This window comes from Schistocerca cancellata, chromosome 3, assembly GCF_023864275.1.
Source record: "Schistocerca cancellata isolate TAMUIC-IGC-003103 chromosome 3, iqSchCanc2.1, whole genome shotgun sequence".
NCBI lineage: Eukaryota > Metazoa > Arthropoda > Insecta > Orthoptera > Acrididae > Schistocerca > Schistocerca cancellata.
The window spans coordinates 146,410,533-146,429,928 of record NC_064628.1 but is presented as its reverse complement, the minus strand read 5'-3'; the positions used below and the strand labels follow the sequence as shown (position 1 = coordinate 146,429,928).

The 19,396-nt window shown below is 43.8% G+C and overlaps 1 protein-coding gene across 1 annotated transcript in view; it reads right to left on the bottom strand.

The window, feature by feature from the left end:
* Nucleotides 1–18,422, bottom strand: part of LOC126176064 (membrane-bound alkaline phosphatase-like) — a 178,437-nt gene extending 160,015 nt beyond the window's left edge. The window contains exon 1 of the mRNA XM_049923197.1: nt 18,316–18,422. Within this exon, the coding sequence (XP_049779154.1) occupies nt 18,316–18,400 (85 nt within the window). The 5' untranslated portion in view covers nt 18,401–18,422. The remainder of the gene's footprint in view (nt 1–18,315) is intronic.
* Between the last annotated feature and the right edge of the window lie 974 nt (nt 18,423–19,396).

The following is a 19,396-nucleotide window of genomic DNA, read 5'->3' as shown; positions in this document are numbered from 1 at the left end:
TTCAGCGAGTTCGTCGCCACAAAACTGCAAACGAAGTTATCCTTCTCCATGAAAACGCAAGGCCTCACATATGTCTGCACACCCATGAGGAGCCCACAAAACTTCCTTATCCACCCTAAAGCTCGGAACTGGCACCTTCCTACTCTGTCGTAATAAAGGGTGCACGTCGATTATGGGGAGGTTACTGACACAGCAAGACCTTGTCTCCGACGTGGACCAGTAGAATGGTACCATGCGTCCATGCAGGCCTCAGTAAGGTGGCGTGAAGCCATCGGACTGAACGGCAACTACGTTGAAAAATACGATTTTGGAACCAAAAGTGTGGAGGAATAATTTGGTTTGAATTAAAACCAACCTGCTCCCAGAAAAAAATGTTGCATTAATATTGAACACACCTAGTAGAATTATGAAAGTAGCTAAGAATATGGCGTTGCTAGGATATGTATACATTCGACTGTTTCATTAGCCAATCGCCGGCAGGGGTTGCAGAGTGGTTCTAGGCGCTTCAGTCCGAAACCGCGCGACTGCTATGGTCGCAGGTTCGAATCCTGCCTCGGGCATGGATGTGTGTGATGTCTTTAGGTTCGTTAGGTTTAAGTAGTTCTAAGTTCTGAGGGACTGATGACCCCAGATGGTAAGTCCCATAGTGCTCAGAGCCATTAGGCAAACGCCTACCAACCCCCTCTGTCTGTCCGTCTACTCCTCACCCCTTCTTTCCCATGTTGTCAGATTCGCACCGATAAGCGGCTAGTCGTTCATAAACCCACAGTGTTTGTCTCCAGATTGTAACTAGCATGTGTGCTAAATTTGGCTGATACCGTTAGAGAGGTTCAGGATGAGCTTTTTATCCGTGGCTTTGCTTGCCCACGCACATGTGAAATATGTGTAACAGTCATTTGACGTATTTCACATGTATTTTTACACACAACTCACCTGTATCTCTAGCGAATTGCTCCATGCATTTTAATTTTCACCCAGATCAAAATTTGTTAGGTATCATCAGAACTATGTGCCGTACAATGATATATTATAGTACGTACATATATCTGGAACGTGAATACTGTCTGTGTCGCGAATACAGTTGTTAGTAAGGAAGAACTAAATTAAAATGTCAAGATTTATGGGGCAGTCTTACTACATGAACCGCGGAAATGTTGTAAGAGATAAACGTTTTTCCTTCCATCATTTTGTGGGGGTTGTCAGGGGGATAAAGTTTCGTAAAGGTCTGAAATTATTTGTGATATTTGTTGCAAGTTCTTTATTATGTAGTATTGGATGACTAAAGGAGGAGTATTCGGAAGTAGTGAGCTACCCCACCCCCACCTGTGTCATGGGTAGGATGTTCTTACCCCGACAGCGATTCTTTCCACGCAGTAAGTGAGATACATATAATGTATGAAGTTTGGTTGAAATCGGCGCAGTGTTTTAGGATGAGATGTATGTATGTATGTGTAACCAAGACAAATGTGTTCCACATTTGTCTTGGTTAACTCTTGTTAAAAAACCTTTCAACTACAGCACTGCGTTCTGTACGTACGTACATACGTCCATCCCTTATTATAATGTGCAATCTTTTGTTCAGTTACTAAACATTATATTAAGTGCGAAGATAATTTGTTTTTTTATGAACTTATTCTATGCTGAAGTTTATCTGACACATGTCCCAAGCCATCACATAATTTGAAAGTAAATCGTAGAACGTTCTACACTCACTTTTATTGCGTTTGAAATCGTGATGAGATATCCTGCATTGAGCAGAGATCGCGGTTTGATTTTAATAAAATTTACAGCTACGCTGGTATCTTCGTGTTGCTGGCGAGCTTCAAGAGACGTGGCAGCAGAGATGGAGACTTACAGGTAGATTTCTAACAACACACACACGTCCTTCAGTTTACTGCGTGTTATCTGTAAGATGCATGCACGCGAATAGTTAGTAGCTGCAAGAGGCTGATGTTGAGGATTATAGTTCCACATTTGTCTTGGTCAACTCTTGTTAAACACCCCCTTCAACTACTCCACTCCGTTCTGCAGAAGCTTTGGCCACTAAGAAACTTGAGTACAACGTCTTACTTAGAGGGGTTACGTTTCAGAACAGAAAAACCTTGGTCGTAATCTCTTATGAACTCACAGGTTAAAAGAAATAATAGTGGAAGGTTGTCAACTTGTTGAAGCTGTTACGTAATCTTCGAGGATAGCCAAGGTCGACGTTTTGAGTATCGCTACGGCCACTTCGCACCGCGGCACTCGGCGCCGCCGCGCAGTGACCGTCATGATGCATGCACTGCGGGGAATTCCCACCCAGCTCCTCACTCTCGACCTGGAAGGCGGCAGGCGAGCAGCTGGCGAGAGCCCGGCGGACTCTGCGCGGCCCTGACCTCCACGCGCTCCTGCAGAGGAGAGGGGCGCTGGTCAGGGGCCGGCCCCGCCTCACAGGTGGCCTCCAGCTGACGATGAACTGCTCCGTTCCACCATTCGCGAGAAGTTGGCTGACGCAGGAAACCACATCATTATGAACAGGAGCTGACGTATTGCATTGTATTGTATTGTATTGTACTGTACTGTATTTTAACTGGGGACCTAGAAACGACGGAGAGGCTCCGTCCCCGCCGCAGCCGCAGTGGTCCACAACCCCACGACGACTACCGCAGTCCACCCCACCGCCGCCCTACACCGAACCCAGGGTTACTGTGCGGTTCGGCCCCCGGTGGACCCCTCAAGGAACGTCTCACACCAGACGAGAGCAACCCCTATGTTTGCGTGGTAGAGTAATGGTGGTGTACGCGTACGTGGAGAACCTGTTTGCGCAGCAATCGCCGACATAGTGTAACTGAGGCGGAATAAGGGGAACCAGCCCGCATTCGCCGAGGCAGATGGAAAACCGCCTAAAAACCATCCACAGACTGGCCGGTTCACCGGGCCTCGACACAAAGCCGCCGGGCGGATTCGTGCCGGGGACCAGGCGCTCCTTCCCGCCCGGAAAGCCGTGCGTTAGACCGCACGGACAACCGGGCGGGCCCGGAGCTGACGTATTGTCGCAACTGGGGCAGTTCTTAATATGGGGACGGCAATAGCGTAAAGAGCAGTTTAGTGGCAATAGCTGCTCTTAAGGAAAGCCTTATGTGCAGCGAGAAGCGGAGTTGAGTCACAGCAAGAGCGAACTCTCACGGAGATTTAACGACATTCTGTCTGGTACGCTGTCCAGCCTGAGTACATTTTAGGCATTCTCCCACGATCCTTTAGAGGAATACTGAGGTGGTGCCAAATCTCCATCTCAGCAAGTACCAGAAAAACGTAAAATACGATTAGACACACAACAATTCTCGCACGTATGGTGCACGGTAGTAAGACCACGGGAAGAGCGTGCAGCCACACAGATGAACAGGCTATGTGTGCCGAATCACGAAAACAGCGGAAAACCTACGACGGCATAACCGCCAGGAATAAAAGTTTCTCTGCAGGCAAGAGATTCGTAGTAGACGATATTTCAACCTGAAATGCGTCTGCTGTTGGACTCCTTTACGCCGCCTTTTCGTGCCTGTGCCGGTAACACTGCCTGCATCAGAGATTTGTGGTTACATATCGATGTCCTGGGGTAGTACATCTCCGAGTTCAAATGGTTCAAATGGGACTTAACATCTTAGGTCATCAGTCCCCTAGAACTTAGAACTACTTAAACCTAACTAACCCAAGGACATCACACACATCCATGCCCGAGGCAGGATTCGAACCTGCGACCGTAGCAGCCCCGCGGTTCCGGACTGCAGCGCTAGAACCGCACGGCCACCGCGGCCGGCATCTCCGAGTGGAAACTAAGTTATGTCTTACCAACTCCTGTCAGCTTCAATAGGCTTGGCAGTAGAAGTGCTTCTCGAGGCCCAGTAGCTGGCTTTCAGTTTTGCCTTCCACATGCAGCGGTGATATACATGTGCCAATTCCACATCTAAGTGGATACGCTTTGTCTTGTGATACTGAACTAGTCACATTTAACTGACTTCGTTCTGGACTGTGGTGAAATGGTGGCAGGCTGGCAAACCTGGGCTGGGTTTACGTGACTGAATTTTAAGTGGTTTTCGAAATTATATAACGTTAGATTTGTTTCAGTGAAATATTTTTGAGACTCGTGTAAGGTCTTTGGTCGCACATTGAACTTTGCAGAACACATCGGATCAATATACAATTTTATTCCGGCCATTCAAGTTTTCAAGTAACCTACCTCGTTGCTCCCCTATACATCAGGAAATATTTCGGGCAGTAATGATAATTCTTGGTGATTTTCTTTTCGCTGTTATATTCTGCATGATAATGCATTGGATTTTTATATGAAATTCGATACCTTGTTCTCGAGTATTCAACGTACTGTTAGGTGTGACTATTATTTGGGATTTTAAGAGCTCATTTTGATTCTTCCTGGTCTATGTTCTAGACAATCTTCCAAGTGTGCTATACCTCTGTATGTGTTCATTCACGCACAATGTTCTCGAATTTACTGCACTCACTAGATTCGCATTTAAAGCGGCGATCGAATGAACAGCCCTAATGAGAATTGAAATTTCTGTTTAATAAATTTTCAGTTACAGAGGCAAGTTTATAAGACTGCTTAACTTCGAAAAATGAGCCACCGATGATAGAGACATAGAGATGATTTCTCCTGTCAAAGTAGTTGAGATTTTTTTTTAATTATTGTGTGTTGTAGGATACAGAGAGCTAAGACATATGCGTAGTATGAATTGTATCTGTATTGCGTTGTTAGCTCCTTCACGAGGTCTATTGTAAAAATTTTAGTTTCAGATTTGTCTTTGTCATCTCTAGTTAACCCTCCCCCTTTAATTATTTCACTGCGCTTTGCGAATGTTCTTGCCACTACGAAATTTAAAAACAAAGTTTGGTCGCGTTTTTCACATATGGGTAAGATATTATATAGAAGGGTAGCTTTTCAGGGCATAAAAACAGGGAGCCTAGTATCTAATTGACTCACATGGTAAAGTAACCAGTCCTGGCAAGGTTTCGATCTACAACATCTATATTACGTTTTCTCTCAAATCACTCACTTGTGAATATATTTGTATGGTGCATAACATTCTCACATACGAAGGTTTTTAGAAAATTATGGGCCATTATCTTTAAAATTTGGCAGCTTAGAATGCAGCGCCATCTATTGATTGTTGAAGAACCCACAGATATCGTTTGAATCCTTAAACGTTTGACTGTGGGTGCAAGCAAATAACAATGGCTTCAAATCGTTGTTCCAGTTGCGGCGTACGTTTCGTAGCTCGCTTTTTGGGCAAAGGAAATCTGTCACAAATTCATCGGTACGTGTGTTTTATGTGCATGCTGTGATGAGTGTGGAAGTTTAATAGAGTAGAGATTTTAAATGTGACCTTAAAAATTTGCGTAATGAAGAGCGGAGTGGCATGCCTCCAGTATAGACTGATGAAATAAAGAATGGACCCAAACACGGTGATCTGTTCGACGACTGATGATGAGAGTGTGATGTATTGTCACAGGAAAAGTCGGATATGGCATGTTGTGGGTACTGAAAATGCTTACTGACCTATACAGCAGGTAAGATTAAGCATTCCCGTGGAGAAACTTCGAGCATCTGTCATCTTTGATCATCTGTCCTCAGAGAGAGTGACTACTACCTCTACTTGCACCCCGAAACAATGACTCCGTCGATAAAGGTTTGGCGATGAGGTACTCAAGACTGTCGTTATCAACTGGTTCATTTCCTAAATGGAAAAGTGCTGCGATTACCAAGAGAACTAAAAAAAGTTGCTGAGATACTGGCGTCGCCTGTGAAAGCTGTTTCTAACGAATATGATGTACGAACCCCTATTTCTTTTCGAATACGCTTTGTATTGAACCAGTAGATTGTAACCTGTGTTAGAATAAATCTTATATTTAACATTGATCCTTGCGGTTAGTAAAATAATTTGTTAAATCAGTAATACTGACGGCTATAGATGTACGCGGATTTACGCTGTACGTTCTCGCAGCACTTGAAGTTATGGAAAATATGAGACCGGGAGTGATGGAAGAACGTGTTCAAAATGTAAAACACACGAAGAAATGCATAGTGAATTTAGTACTAGAAAATAAAGAGAATAGGGACAAAAATAACGAATATTCCCTTCACCCTCAGACGAGAGATATGTCTGTACTACTAATTTTTGACTGAGAGATGACTGTAGTGCAACTATAAGTGCTTCAACTTTGCCTCAAACGTAACATGGTTTTGAAATTTGCGAAGACATCAGAGTAAATGTTCTTCAGGCGCACACTAGTAATGCAGGCAGCGAGTGAGAATGTTTTTGTTTTATGATTGGTTATAGCCAGGATATTACGCAGATCAGATACTGTGTTATGATCAGGAAAATATGCGAGGTATTTGGTGTGTGAAGCAAGGCACTCAGGACCGAGCCCATTGCAAAACTAGTTAGGTAGACAAAAGGAGTGGGGAATCTAAGAATATCTTATATCGTCCTGCACGTGGCGATTGAGTTTCCTGCATGTCTGGTGTACTCACTCGAAGCTACACGCCCCTGTAATATAAAAGGAAAATGATTTCACTTATGGGACAAAAAAACTTATATTGGACTAGCAACTGGAATATTGTCATTATAGGCGAAATTAAAATTTCAGAAACAGTCCTTCAGAGGAAATAAATGATTTCGCATTTACTCTTTCAAATCAACAATAGCAACAACAGGTTTCTACACTTTCGGTTCTTTGCCCCTTTTGTTCTTCACGGAGTTAAATAAAGGTCGACTGTGCGAGGTTAATCCATACCAGAATTATCCTGTCGCAGCTCCATGGGCCTTCATAAAATAAAATGAAAACACTATCTGAAGAGCCCTTTAAAGGACATAACCAGTTAATTGACAGACTATACATTTTTGTCAGAAACATTCAGTATGTGGGGTGTCCAAATAGCAAAGAAACCGAATTTTCTCAAATGGCTCTGAGCACCATGGGACTTAACATCTGAGGTCATCAGTAGCGGTCACGCGGTTCCAGACTGAAGTGCCTAGAACCGCACGGCCACACCGGCCGGCCGAATTTTCTCCTTTGAAAGATCTGTTTATCACAGAGATTCAGTAATGCTAATACGGTGGCCTCTTAACGAATTTGTCGATACCAACTGAAAGTTGAGTCCTAGTATTGGATCTAAGTCGAAGAATGTAAGTGCATTGCTGCTTTTAAATAAAATCTTCGATCAAACAAGACGGGTGGGTGCAATGATCATATATTCCTCTGTATTCTTAATGTAACTGGTCGCTGATTTTGGCCACTGTGCACACTGATAACACCATCACATCGAGGTCAAAAAGCTTAGCTGTACACCAGATTCAGTTATTATAAGTAGGTCACCTGACTAGGGGAAAGTTGTAGCTGAAAGTAAAGGACCTTAGACAAGATTGAGATTAACATATATGTTTGGTCTAAAGACTGACACAAATTTCTATAAGAATTAACAGATCGAATTACAAAATGACGCTAACAATGTGAGGAGGTACCAGAAGTTTGGATGACTGTATGGAGAAAGTACAGCAAAATTTGTTCATCTGGACACCTCGCAAAATGAAAGCTAATGAAATAATTTAAGGAACACATGTTGCGTACCAGAATAAGCAAGCAACGAGCTGCTCAGATTATGAATCGCGCTGCCGCTACTGCGAAACTTTTTCTCAAAACCAGGCAACTGTGCGCCCATCAACACCAAATGGCAGCCAGGAGGTGAATGACACCCACAGCAGGCGGCAATCGAGTGACCATTGATCTCGCTTCGCAACTCTGTATTTTCGAAAAAACTCTACATTTAGAAGACAGCCCAATGCTGTTGCTAATGTGACAGACGACAATATCGCTTATTTCATGAAAATAACGAGGAATTCTGCAGAAACTTCTCACTCTAGGAGTACAAAATGAACTTTAACAAGTAAGACGTTGGCCCTGGGATGTACGAGGTGCATTCAAGTTCTAAAGCCTCCGATTTTTTTTTCTCCGGACTGGAAAGAGATGGAAACATGCGCATTGTTTTAAAATGAGGCCGCGTTCATTGTCAATACGGCCCACAGATGGCAGCACCGTACGGCAGATGGAATTTTACCGCTAGCGGCGAGAATGAGAACTGTTTCAAATATTTAAAATGGCGACGTTTTCCTTACTTGAACAGCGTGCAATCATTCGTTTTCTGAATTTGCGTGGTGTGAAACTAATTGAAATTCATCGACAGTTGAAGGAGACATGTGGTGATGGAGTTATGGATGTGTCGAAAGTGCGTTCGTGGGTGCGACAGTTTAATGAAGGCAGAACATCGTGTGACAACAAACCGAAACAACCTCAGGCTCGCACAAGCCGGTCTGACGACATGATCGAGACAGTGGAGAGAATTGTTTTGGGGGATCGCCGAATGACTGTTGAACAGATCGCCTCCAGAGTTGGCATTTCTGTGGGTTCTGTGCACACAATCTTGCATGATGACCTGAAAATGCGAAAAGTGTCATCCAGGTGGGTGCCCCAAATGCTGACGGACGACCACACAGTTGCCCGTGTGGCATGTTGCCGAGCAATGTTGACGCGCAACGACAGCATGAATGGGACTTTCTTTTCGTCGGTTGTGACAATGGATGAGACGTGGATGCCATTTATCAATCCAGAAAGAAAGTGCCAGTCAGCTCAATGGAAGCACACAGATTCACCGCCACCAAAAAAATTTCGGGTAACCGCCAGTGCTGAAAAAATGATGGTGTCCATGTTCTGGGACAGCAAGGGTGTAATCCTTACCCATTGCGTTCTAAAGGGCACTACGGTAACAGGTGCATCCTACGAAAATGTTTTGAAGAACAAATTCCTTCCTGCACTGCAACAGAAACGTCTGGGAAGGGCTGCGCGTGTGTTGTTTCACCAAGACAACGCACCCGCACATCGAGCTAACGTTACGCAACAATTTCTTCGTGAGAACAACTTTGAAGTGATTCCTCATGCTCCCTACTCACCTGACCTGGCTCCTAGTGACTTTTGGCTTTTTCCAACAATGAAAGACACTCTCCGTGGCCGCACATTCACCAGCTGTGCTGCTATTGCCTCAGCGATTTTCCAGTGGTCAAGACAGACTTCTAAAGAAGCCTTCGCCGCTGCCACGGAATCATGGCGTCAGCGTTGTGAAATATGTGTACGTCTGCAGGGCGATTACGTCGAGAAGTAACGCCAGTTTCATCGATTTCGGGTGAGTAGTTAATTAGAAAAAACATCGGAGGCCTTGGAACTTGACTGCACCTCGTATTAGTGTTCCAGTGATCGGTCGATACCTTCGCACCAAGCACAGTGGTCGGGAGACTCATTTCGATTGGGTACACCAAATTTTGGAGCTAGATCAGTGGAGCTTCCCACGCTTGTGGGGCGGCGTCTCAGTGTCTCATCCTATTGAAGTCCAAACAGAGTAGGTAAAAATGCAGTGCTCAATTATGCTCTTGGACTGCAGAGACGGCTGGGTGCCTTTCGCTCAGGGCGAGCTGGGACGCTGGCTCAGCCGACACCGGCACGAAGCAGGCAGCAGCCTTACTTACACGAAAACTGCCCAACTCCCAGGCTATCTTCAGCCTTCATAATGAGATCAGGATCACCTCTTGCCGACAAAGATGATCCAGAGACCATACCAAGAGAACAGCTTCCCAGCAGAAAAAGACGAAGTTTTCGCCCTAGAAAATGTGTCAGTACTCTCTAAATAAAATTAACACGAAATGTTGGCAAAAATGAATCAGTTCTTGTAGCGAAATATGACAATGTAGCGAAACACCAGCAATCTCTCCAGCATTTACTGTGACTGTGTGGTTGTTTCGATTAGTTTCTGGACTCGACGAATTACGAAGGGGCTTAATTGTAGTACGGTCGTGCTCTGAGGAGCAGGAGCAGGAAGAGGAGGAGGAGGAGGAAGATGAGAAAAAGTAGTAAACCCTGTATCATTAGATCAAACTGAGTGAGGTGTTATGGCTGCACTAACACGGTGTCGTGTCTCCTGCAAATGAACTTCTCCTATAGATGACAAGACGAAGAGTGTAATGTGAGCAGTTTAGAAAATGTTCAAATGTGTGTTAAATCTTATGGGACTTAACTGCTAAGGTCAACAGTCCCTAAGCTTACACACTACTTAACCTAAAATTAACCTAAGGACAAACACACACACCCATGCCCGAGGGAGGACTCGAGCCTCCGCCGGGACCAGCCGCACAGTCCACGACTGCAGCGCTTCAGACCGAGCGGTTTAGATAATGCTGATTAAAGTTGTCCCAAGATCGAGCAATGAATTCCTAATACTGTCTGTTAAGTAAGAACGTCGTGAGCATTACACACAGATGGTAAAAGATATCGCCCTACTTCTTTCACACCTTACCAGAGGGAATCTTTGTCCTTCATGCACAGTCCATAGACATTAGGTGAGTTTGAATTCTTAACCGTGATTTGCACGAGTTAACTGAGAATTTAAATGCGCAGAAGATGTTACAAATTAATCAAAGATGTTTGATGTAGACACCCAAACTTCGGTTCACCGACAAAAATGAAAACAGAATACTACAGGAGGGCAATGATCCGTAGCTCCGCAGCAGGCTCTGCAGCGACTGGAAAAAAGAGAAAGGTGTGCAGATACTATATTTGTCCTCAAAGTCCCGTGACGCGCAGCCTATTGAAGTATACTGAAAATGCATGTACATCAAAAATAAATGGCAAGGAAAAAGATCTTCGTTTTGAAACAGCTGGCAACGAAAATTCGAAGCATTTGCAGGTCTCGTGCCAAGCAATTATCGACGCTACGGGCGACTGAACGTATTATTGTCAATGCAGTTTGCTTTTCATCTTATATGATATATATATGCTTTGGCTTGGAAATTCTTCTACTGATTCACCCGATCACATCTTATCAGACTAACTCAGCTATTTTTCTCTAGAACACTGTTTCTTTCACAGTATGTCTCTCTTGTTAGATACGAATGAATGTAGTAAGATATTATCGTGTAACCCCTGTGGGGTGACAAGAAGGAGAGTGAACACAGCGTAGCAAATCCATTGTAGAACTCCGGTTTCCCATTCATACGCGAGCTACGGGTGGGGCGAAGGATGGGGGTGGGGGAGGGAGGGAGAAGAGTCATTTCAATACTAACTTCCATAAGTGCAACTGTCATAGTTATGAGTGAAGCGTTGCGACATTTAAAAGCCACTCAGTGTAGAATCGTAACGGTTAATTGTAGGCTCCGTCGATATCGTTGCAACAGCTGCCTCGCAAGGTTCTTGCACTTTTCGAGGGTGAAAGCACAAGTGTAAATCTTACTCCCTCTCCTTACAAGTTACGTTCAAGATCAGGATGTAGTAAATACGATGTACCGGTATTAACCTCTCGGTTTAGGCAAGTAGAGCAAGCACGAATTTGGAAAGTGTTTGACATGAAATCTGCCATGGCATCTGCAAAGAAACTCTCCCTGAATTGGCCTGAAGTGATGTAGGGGAAACCATGGCAAACGAAATCCTGTTGGTTTGACCGTGATTTGAACATCACTCCTACCGAATGCGATCACACTGCCTTAACCAGTGTGATTCGTTCCCCGATGATGTTCCTGGCGCGCGGGGATCCAAACAGAGACCTTGACATTCACGTGTAGCCGTCCTCCACCCATACCTCATTACGAAACTTCGCTACTATAACTCAGCAGTAAAGGCGTAATTTGCGACGGGATATGACGGGACAGGAGATAACGAAATAAACTGTGCTCCACTAACCGGCTCGGCTCTGCTCTGCAGAGAGTCGTGATGGACTATACGGCTTATGATCAGCTACTGTATTTTTTCTATGAGTGTTCTCAGATGTGGTGCAAGTTGACTGCAGGGGGCTTCGACTTAAAGTCTTAGTTTATTACAGATCACTAATTTAACTGTGAAGTCACGATGAGTCTAAAACAAACGCTGTAATTGAGGGATTAAGAGCAGCTGCAAATAAAATCGCTAAATACGAAATGTTCTAGACTAATCTATTTTCTTTCGATAAAATGTGGTGTGAACAGCCATAGTGTGGTTGATATGGAATATAATCGGCATCTGTAGATCGCTATGTATACACACGATGGTAAGATAAAGGATTATGATACGTCTCTGAAAAATCTTTGTCAGTTTTAGAATTATTTATATCTCGCTGAACTGTGGATTCCTTTACATCTATGTCTACAGGTTGACTTTACGTTGGCAGAGGGTTCACACAACGTCTTTCACTCGTGTCCTTGTCACTTCTTTCCCCATTTTCCGCGAATAAAAAAGGGACCTTCTTCAAACTTTTTCGATGTAGTCCGTGAATACCACCTGGTAAGGATACCATATGTCGCAGTAATACTCCTTAGTAGATTTGTTGTACCTTCTAATCGTTCTGCCTATAAAACGCAGTCTTTGGTTCATCTTACCCACAATAGTTTCTATGTGGTTACACAAACTTAAATGTCTATATGAGGGGTGTTCAAAAGGTACGAAATAACGCAGTTTGTGCAACTGTGGTCTTTGTTCAAAATTAATCACCAGAGACATGAGCACAGCTATCCCACTATTCCTAGAATTCCTGTGGCTGTGACATGAGCCGAGAGCCAGGAACAGTCAAGTCCAGTCCATTCGAGTGTGTCCTTCAATTCGTCGTCTGAGTTGAAGCACTTCTCCTTGAGATGTTTTAGGAGCAAACCAAACACACGAAGTCGCAGGGCGACATATCCAGGCTGTAGGGCGGATGCTCAAGCTGCTCCAAGTCGACCTCTGCCATTACGTTTTGTCTGACCTCCGAGACGTGTGGAAGTGCAGTATCGTGGAGCAAAATCACTCCCTGCGTGAGTAGCCCAGTCCCTTTTCTCTCAATGAACTTGCGTAGGCTACAGAGTGTCTGAAAGTACTAATCACTATTAGTGGAATTTCGATGACTATCGGACCTCGGACGTCAGAAAAGACCGTGAGCATCACCTTGCCTACTGAGGGCACAGCTTAGAGTTTCTTACGGGCAGGCGGCGTCACTACATACGCGTTCCAAGAAGACCCACTATTTTATCTCAAAGTGACATACGCAGATTTGAACCGGTTTGTTTATTACAACGTTTTGTACCTTTTCATTTGAGCACTCCTAAGAATCCCTTGATATTTATCTGAATCCACAACCTTTAAATATGTGTGATTTCTCGTGTAACAGACAATTAACCGCATGTTTTTAGTTTTCGGCTGGAGGACCTCACATTTTTTACTTTTCTTGGGAACTGGCAGTTTTAGCACCACGCAGATACTTTGGCTTAATCAGATTGTAATTCATTTTGATCTGATGGCTTTACTAGGTGGTAACTACTAGAAAGAATCTAAGAGCGAAGCGCAGATTGTCTGTTACATCGTTTACCTGTATATAGGTTAAAGACAGAAAGCCCATAACGTTTCTTGGAACGAATGGCAGAGATGCCGAGAAAAATGAGGAATCGCAGTGCTTTATAACACGTCTGGCGAACAAGTGAATCTCTGCAATGTTGTAACACCTTGTAGAGCGGAGGTATAGTGTCGTGAAATACCTCACGAAGCCGTGCTTCGCGTAGTCTTTTATCATGTTGCTGTCTTAATGTTGACTGTGGGAAGTGACTCCAACAACAGGCTTAAGTACAAATTTGAACATGACTGTTACTCCCCTGGCATGTTATTTTACTTTAAAAGAAAATTTTAGTCACATTAAGAACAGATATATGTACCCCAAAAATTGTTGTATTGATATAATCCAAAGTGACACGAGACAGTAATTTTGAAGGTAGATTCCGTTTGGGACGGATAACGTGAGGTAGCATACGGTCAGGGAGTTCAGCTGCATGTTGGTAACCTCCTCACAGCATACTGGTAGCCATCTGTCCCACGCTTAGCTCAGTCAAACTTTCTGCTTTTTCGTGGTCTTCAGACTTTCCTAATATCATCGTATTTTTCACTAAATTGTACTGAAAAACACTTTACAGCTACAGAATTTGTAATTTAAAGTATGGAAATTACATTAGTTGAAAACACGTGAAAGAAATCACTCATTTCACTGGAACTATTAATTATAATACGAAGTACTCTCCTTGTATAGAGGAGCTTTAACCATATTATGGACGTTTGTTAGGCTATGTAACAAATGATGGGATTTGGTCACCATATCTGTGATTTGATAAGAAATCACAATCTCTCTCTCTCTCTCTCTCTCTCTCTCTCTCTCTCTCTCTAATAAAACCTACTTCAAATGAAACCCTTTCATAGCTGAAAGAGCCACCCATCATAACTAAATTGTTTTATAAGGGCGAATAATGGTAACATTAGTAATGTGACAGACTGTTGAAAACTAAGACCTTACAGTTTGGGAATTACGCTAAAATTGAAGCTGGTGTCATTAAAATTGATGACGTGATGGAGAATCCAAATCCCGTATTCCTCGCGGCAACTCATAAGCTGCTCTATCCCCTCCAGTCTAGCTTTCGATTTTAATTCGATCCAAGAACCGTTGCACTGAAAGATCACATTTGTAGCAAAGCCTCAGAGCATTTTACGTCAACAGGAAACCCCCTACGTTTGCTCATGAGCGAACATTTCATATCTGATTACGGTTATACATAACACACGACTGTTGACAGATGGAAAAGACGCCCCTTGTCATGTTTGACAACCGATATTACCATTACAGATTCCTGTCAGTTTTTGACCAGAAATATATTGTACGAGTTCTTAACAATTAACAAATTGGAAAGAAAATTTCTGTATTGAAAGTGAATATGTAGGATATTTCAATCAGCATGCCATGTTGCTTCCATAGCGCTGAAAATTGAGGACGTCAGCAGTGAAACATTTCGTCACAGAGAGTAAGGAAGATCTGGTTAATACCCGCATAGATCGAAGTGCTACATCGCCATAAGATGAAACTGCTGTTACTTCGGAATCTATGACAAATTAATGAAAGAATAAAGAAAAACTCAGTTGAGTGGAAGAAATGTAGTAAGAGCCTTTATTCTCCACAATAAAATAAACCTGCATGAGTAAAACAACGTCAGTAGACTGAAATAGCACTGATAAGCTCGCAATTACCATTATGTCCAAGAAATAACGCTTTAAATATTAGAACGTCATAAAAAGTTTTATTTGGTGATTTAAGAAGTAAAGTAAGATTTCGCCAACGTGAACACGTAAGGTTAAAAATTCCAAGCAGGTGCCAGAACAACGATCACGAAAAACAACGCCCCAGCTGGTGAAACGATAAGAGAGGCAGTGCGCGTTCTAACTTCGATGTGAGTGTTGCTATCGTCTGTCACGAGAGATCGTGAGAAATTACGGTCATGGAACAGCCGATCTGCGTAACGAATGACGTAACGATATTTCCGCTTAGATCACGGCTGATACGTTTAGTATTTAACGCAACAGCTACCTTAGTATATTACGTTATAGAGAGCAATGAGACTGAATTTTCGGAGAAAAACACTTCGTTTGAAGGGACAGATACAGTTATTTTTGCCGTTTTGTGGCATTTCCTACCTCTTCCTCTCTCTCCTCTCTCTCCTTCCTTCCTTCCTTCCTTCCTTCCTTCCTTCCTTCCTTCCTTCCTTCCTTCCACTGCTCATAGTAATTCCCAAACTAAGCATTTTAAAACCCATGCTGACTAGATACTTTTTCTTGTTGTGGTCCATACCACCAATGCTGAAAGTTGTCTATCCTACAATCTTGGCAACAACAGTGTCGGCACATATATTTCCCTTTCAGAGGTGACAAAATGATTTTTGCTTAAAACTTTCAACCCGGTCGTTTCTGGACCACATTCCCTTACGTCAAGTTGATAAATTTACCTTTCTGCATCATACTTCAAAGTCTGTAACATTGCGGTATCACCTTATATAGGATGCAGGACTCTGGAATCAAGTAAATAGAAAGTGAAACCATCAACTCACAAGATAATATAGACTTGCGGCTATGCTACAGGTGAGGCCATAACCACAAACAAAATTAAATATTCACAGTAGTTGGCATCACCTACACCTCGGGTTGGGTTGCAAATCATTCCTTCGCCATAACTTAGTATGCGCATAATTAGGAATCTTTCAGGATAAATAGCAGGAAAATATTGTATATATCAATAAAAGAAACACCTTTACGTAGCAAGAGCAGATAATGAGGGAAGAGCCGTCGACACAACTCGAGTTATTCATATCATTTCGTCACCGAAACTAAGTTTCTTATCTTAAACGAAATATTCAAACAAAGAAAGAAACAAACGTATACACGTGGCACGTACGCACAAACACCACAGTACGAAAAAAAAAGAGTTGCGCATTTAAATGTCTGTATTAGGTTCCTCGAAGCTACAGCAGGACAGAAGTTCTCGCAGAAAACCCGACTACAGAAAATGATTAGAGTCTACAGGAAGACACATCACATATGTAATTCGAAATGTCATGTCCATCCATTGTATAACACTGTAAACAAGCCCGAAATACTGCGTGCATTCGAGACACGAAAAGCCCATACGATAAGGGACATGGAAACTGAGGTAAAGGAAGAACGCAAAATAACGAGAAACATTTCCGATAGTAAGCTGACAGAAAAGTAATACAGATTATTTGCTAGGACAAGCAAACAGAAAACGTCAAACCTAGCAGCAAAAAAATGGCTCTGAGCACTATGGGACTTAACTTCTGTGGTCATCAGTCCCCTAGAACGTAGAACTACTTAAACCTAATTTACCTAAGGACATCACACACATCCATTCCCGAGGCAGGATTCGAACCTGAGACCGTAGTGGTCGCGCGATTCCACACTGTAGCGCCTAGAACCGCTCGGCCACTCTGGCCGGCCCAAACCTAGCAGCAGATATTAGAAAGAAGCTAAAATTGTCATCTATATAGGCACGCTACCAACAACGCTCAACAACAGAATTGTGGCATATACAGAAGTGGTCAAGTGAACAGCAGCATGGACCATACGAGTCAAACTTGACATAAAACAAGCACAACTCGATCCAATAAAGATTGCATACCGACACGTGTACGGGGACAAGATACGCAACTGGAATGTGAGGTCAGAACGGAGACTCGGAGAAACCAGAGAAGAGAAAAAAATGGAGAATCGTGGGAAATCTGAAAGTTGCAAGGAGGCAGAGTGCTTTGCAAGGTCGTAAAGTGCTTCGATGCAAAATATATAGGATCAGTTTGAGTCAAAATCAAAATGCGAAGGAAACACTACTCATAAATTGCGACTAATTCACATTTTATAGGCACAGTTCAGTATCTAGTTAACAGGTTTCCAATGGCTGTGTACAACTTGACACAAAGTCACTACAAAAATCCGCTCTGTACTGTGACACAGGGCATGGACGGCCGCATTAAAAGTTTAGCCAAATTTCAGTGTCCGCGAAGACCTCTAGCCATAACCTGCAGACCGCCACAATTTGCAACGTAATAAATACGTTCGGTAATACGCGTTACAAACTTTTAGGACCTGTAGAGGGGGAGGCATTACATAATATTTTGAGTAGGAAGCTACGTCCACAAAACTTACCGTTTCCGTTCTACGAGAGTTTAATTTCAGATGTTGAACTCATCCACTTCTGCTTGAGGAATTAGGCATGATGTAGTAATATTCGAAAAGAGACCTAACGAAACCATCGGATTTATCACTTAAGGACATTTGTTTACATTTGCACTTGAACGTCACTTGTTTAAGTTATTCGAAAACAAAACGAACCCAGGATAGTGTACGTACGGATGCATTACAACAGCCACTGGATGTGGCCACTACAAACGTTGTTACAGACATGGTACTTATGAAGCATGTTCTGATGTACACTCTCCAGCCCCCCTGGTGTCTCTTCAATTTCTAGTGCAGCGGCCAGAAGTCGTCCCAACAAATCTTCCTCTGCCACTACACGAGTGTCGTAAATTAAACTTCGCATACTACCCCACAAGAAGTAGCATACGTTATCCTTTTGCCCTATGGCATACAAGGACAAGCAACTCTGAGGCTTTTCTTTCTCCTTCAGCAGATGTGGACGCATTACACACCTGAACCGTCGTAGAACGGAAACGGTAGGTTTCCAGACATATACTGTTCTTCAGGATATTATATATTCACTCCCTCTTACAAATCATAAAGCCCACGACGAGAATTTCCGAACACCCTGTGTATTTGTTTGGCTTGTTGAGAAGCAAACTGTGAGATTACGACGCTGTACAGAACTAGAGTGTTCAGAGAACTCAAACCCGGCGCCAGGAGCGCGTTCGCAGAGGCGGCCCTCTAGGCAGGTGGTGTACGTACCGGTGTCTCGCACGTGTACGGGCCCGCAGCGGGCGAGCAGCGGCAGCAGGGCCACCGGTAGCAGTACGGAGCGCAGAGCGGGCATGTCGGACGACTGGTGGAGGCGCGGTCGGCCGTCGCTATATAGCGAGAGCCAGCCAGTACACCGGCCCAGCTGCCCCTCCACTGCCGCCACGCCGGAACACTTGTCACTATTTGCCACAGGACACTGGCGCGCCCGCACGCGAGCGCGTTACCGCGAAACTACTTCTCAGAGGCGACCCGCGGATTTTCCTCCGTTACACCGTCGCAGTCCGTTTCCCCAAATCGTGCTTCACTTCCCGGCGGATCAATGCCTACCGGCCCGAGGTAGCCCTGGTCGACGAAGGTGGCTAAAGCCGTCGTCACAAGGGCGAGCCAGCTGACGTTGACGTGCACGCTGGCGGGATATCCAACGTCACGAGGCACAGCGCGGGGCCAACGAGGTATACGGGCCCTGCACCGAACTCGTGACCTCGCAGTAGTCGGCTACCAAACTTCGTGAACGCTTGTCTCCGAGCAGGGACCACAGGAAATCAATGTTTAATTGAAAAGGTACTCACTAAAGGTCTTAATTTTGCCGTGTGCTATCGAGAACTTGCACGCATTTAAACACACAGTCAAGAATGATTAAACTCGTGTGGAACAGTTACTCGCTCCCTGTCGGAGATGGCTGCTGGCACTTGAGAGACCTACAGTATCAAGTGCTGCGACCTACGCGCCACGGCCTGTCTTTGTTACGGGCTTCCACTCAGTACCGTCGGTACACTGCACTAGCTGGTTAACGTGATATTACGTCCTCAGCGCTATCCAGCGCCAGTTGTGGGCATTTGCTCACAAACCATACAACTTGTTCACGAAACTGAATGCGCATAGAATTAAAAAGCACATTTCCTTTCTTGACCATATGATTTTCTGTCTACCGTATACATAACTAAAAAGTTCAGTATCCGTGAACGTGTAAGAAGAGACAAATGAAAGATTCATGTCCACTCAGTAAGGCCATCAGCTTATAACACTTTACCAAATCGAAGAAACTCACCACTTACATAGAGCGAACTTA